Source organism: Buceros rhinoceros, unplaced genomic scaffold, assembly GCF_000710305.1.
Source record: "Buceros rhinoceros silvestris isolate BGI_N320 unplaced genomic scaffold, ASM71030v1 scaffold20796, whole genome shotgun sequence".
Taxonomy (NCBI): Eukaryota; Metazoa; Chordata; class Aves; order Bucerotiformes; family Bucerotidae; genus Buceros; species Buceros rhinoceros.
In genome coordinates this window covers 489-2,885 of record NW_010417179.1, presented here as the reverse complement: position 1 = coordinate 2,885, position 2,397 = coordinate 489, and the positions used below count along the sequence as shown (strand labels likewise).

The 2,397-nt window shown below is 58.7% G+C and overlaps 1 protein-coding gene across 1 annotated transcript in view; it reads left to right on the top strand.

The window, feature by feature from the left end:
- Positions 1-1,296, top strand: part of LOC104495186 (trifunctional enzyme subunit beta, mitochondrial) — a gene marked incomplete at its 5' end in the record, with an annotated part of 2,699 nt that extends 1,403 nt beyond the window's left edge. Inside the window, 3 exons of the mRNA XM_010138121.1 lie at positions 41-115; positions 584-748; positions 1,261-1,296. Coding sequence (XP_010136423.1) covers positions 41-115; positions 584-748; positions 1,261-1,296 — 276 coding nt within the window. The remainder of the gene's footprint in view (positions 1-40; positions 116-583; positions 749-1,260) is intronic.
- Between the last annotated feature and the right edge of the window lie 1,101 nt (positions 1,297-2,397).

Here is a 2,397-nt window from a genome sequence, read left to right as displayed (position 1 = left end):
CCTGCCGTTCTGGCTCACGCCACCCTCCCCTCTCTTGCAGGGCCAGATCCTGGCGAACCTCAAAGCGATGGATTCAGACTGGTTTGCGCAAAACTACATGGGCCGAAAGTCCAAGGTGAAATGCAGTCCGGGCTCTTTGGCCTTTACCTCGGGTTTAATTGGATTCCTCGTGGCAGCGGGCCCGTGCCCGTGCTGCAGAGCCAGTCTCTTGCTGTGTTCTGCAGGGAGAAGCACTGCTCCTTGACCCCGGGTTAGCAGATCCAGCGTGAGTAGCTGCTTTGGCCTCCCCCGAGCAGGGAGTGCCTGCCCAGCTGCTGGCGGAGCTGTAAAGCCTCCACCTTTACCCCGGGTTAGCAGATCCAGCGTGAGCAGCTGCTTTGGCCTCCCCTGAGCAGGGAGTGCCTGCCCAGCTGCTGGCGGAGCTGTAAAGCCTCCAGCAGGGTTTTGTCCCATCATCAGGCGTCTGCCCATGCCAGGGAACCCTCCCCAGGGCCAGCCAGGACAGCTGCAGCTCTGGTGTGGTGAGCGGGTCGAGCGGTCCCCTTCCAGACAGGTGATGGCATGTCCCCGTGTGCTCCCGCAGGTGGGAGCTCCTCCTCTGGAGAAGTTCAATACCTGGGGCGGCTCCCTCTCGCTGGGACATCCCTTTGGTGCCACTGGCTGCCGCCTCGTCATCACGGCTGCCCATCGCCTGAGGAAGGAGGGAGGACAGTACGGCCTGGTCGCCGCCTGTGCCGCGGGTGGGCAGGTAACGGGCAGTTCTGCTCCCACCCTGACGAGATGGGCGGGGGCGAGGTTCTTCCTGCAGCTCCAGAGGCTGTGGATGGAGCTCCTGGCTGCAGGCGCGGTGGCTGTCGGCCGTTCTGAGAGCACCCAGCTCTGCTGGCCCTCCGTAACCCCAGGGCACTTGGCCTGAGGTTGCCTCTACCCTCAGTCACTGGTTTGGCCCTCGGGGGAGACTGATGTGTTGGTTGAGGTGGACTCTGCTGCCTCATCCAGCCGGAAGCCAAGGAACCACCCTCTGCAGAGTCCTCTTGGGACAAGCTCCGGGGTTCAACACGTTTTTGGACGACTGATGGTGTTGGTGAGGTGGTCTCTTCTGCCTCATCCGGCCGGAAGCCACGGAACCACCCTCTGCAGAGTCCTCTTGGGACCAGCTCCGGGTTTTCACCTCCCCTTTTATTTTAAGAGGGTGGAGATGAGTGTCTGCTGCCGAGTGTGACGATGAGTGCTTTCTGTATCATTTCTGTCTCCCTCCAGGGGCACGCCATGATCGTGGAGCTGTACCCGCAGTAATGGCAGCTGTTCGTCCGTCCCGCGCCCGGCGATGCCGTTTCAATGCGCTAATAAAAACACACCCCGTCCTCCTCGGGAAGGGTGTTTGGTGCCTTTGTAAATACCGTGTAGCTCCTTGGCTGCTCATTTCCGCCGCTGAACACACTCTAGGAAATGGTCCGCTGCCAGGGGAGGGAGCACGATGGTGGCTCTTGGTCTCTGCAGGGGCCCTGTCAGCGATCTGGCTGCTGTGACCCTTCACCAGGCAAGTTCTGCCCCTAGAGAAGGGTGACGCCAGAGCTGTGAGAGAGTTAAGGTTGGAGAGAAGGAGAAGGTGAAGCACTGTCGGTCGGTGGGCTGAGACGTGAGTTAACGTGGCCTGGCTGCTCTCAGAAGTAGGTTCAAAGGGAGTTGACCTGGGTTGTGAGGAGGGAGTTTGCTGTGCCACGTCCCAACGGTGCTGGAATTGGGAACTTGCTGCTGACAAATGAGTGTCACCGATGTTAGCCACAATAAATCAGGAAAAACCCCTGGTCTGGCTTTTTTCCTCCCCTCCTCTCACCTGAAGTATGTTGGGGCCGGTTTCTCTGGGGTTTGCAGTGTGGCACAAGGCGTCTGCCCTCTGAAAGGGGAGGTCTGGAGCTCCACAGCACCAGCGAATCACCAAAATACGGGCTATGGGGACTGTTGTGGTGACTCCCGCCTCCCCGTGGTGCCTGCAGCAGGATGGGGTCGTTGATGATCTTTGCTGTGCAGACTTGGTGTCTTTCTCTCCAGATTTGGGGAAGATGGGACAGTTGTGACCCTTTCAGTTCATGTTCTAGATTATTTTCCTCACTCGCTGTTGGTGCACCAGCGAATCACCAAAATACGGGCTATGGGGACTGTTGTGGTGACTCCCGCCTCCCCGTGGTGCCTGCAGCAGGATGGGGTCGTTGATGATCTTTGCTGTGCAGACTTGGTGTCTTTCTCTCCAGATTTGGGGAAGATGGGACAGTTGTGACCCTTTCAGTTCATGTTCTAGATTATTTTCCTCACTCGCTGTTGGTGGTGTTGGCGGGGATGGCTGGAACGCTCTACAGCAGAGACCTTGGTATGAAAGAAATGGCTTGTGCCCGCCCC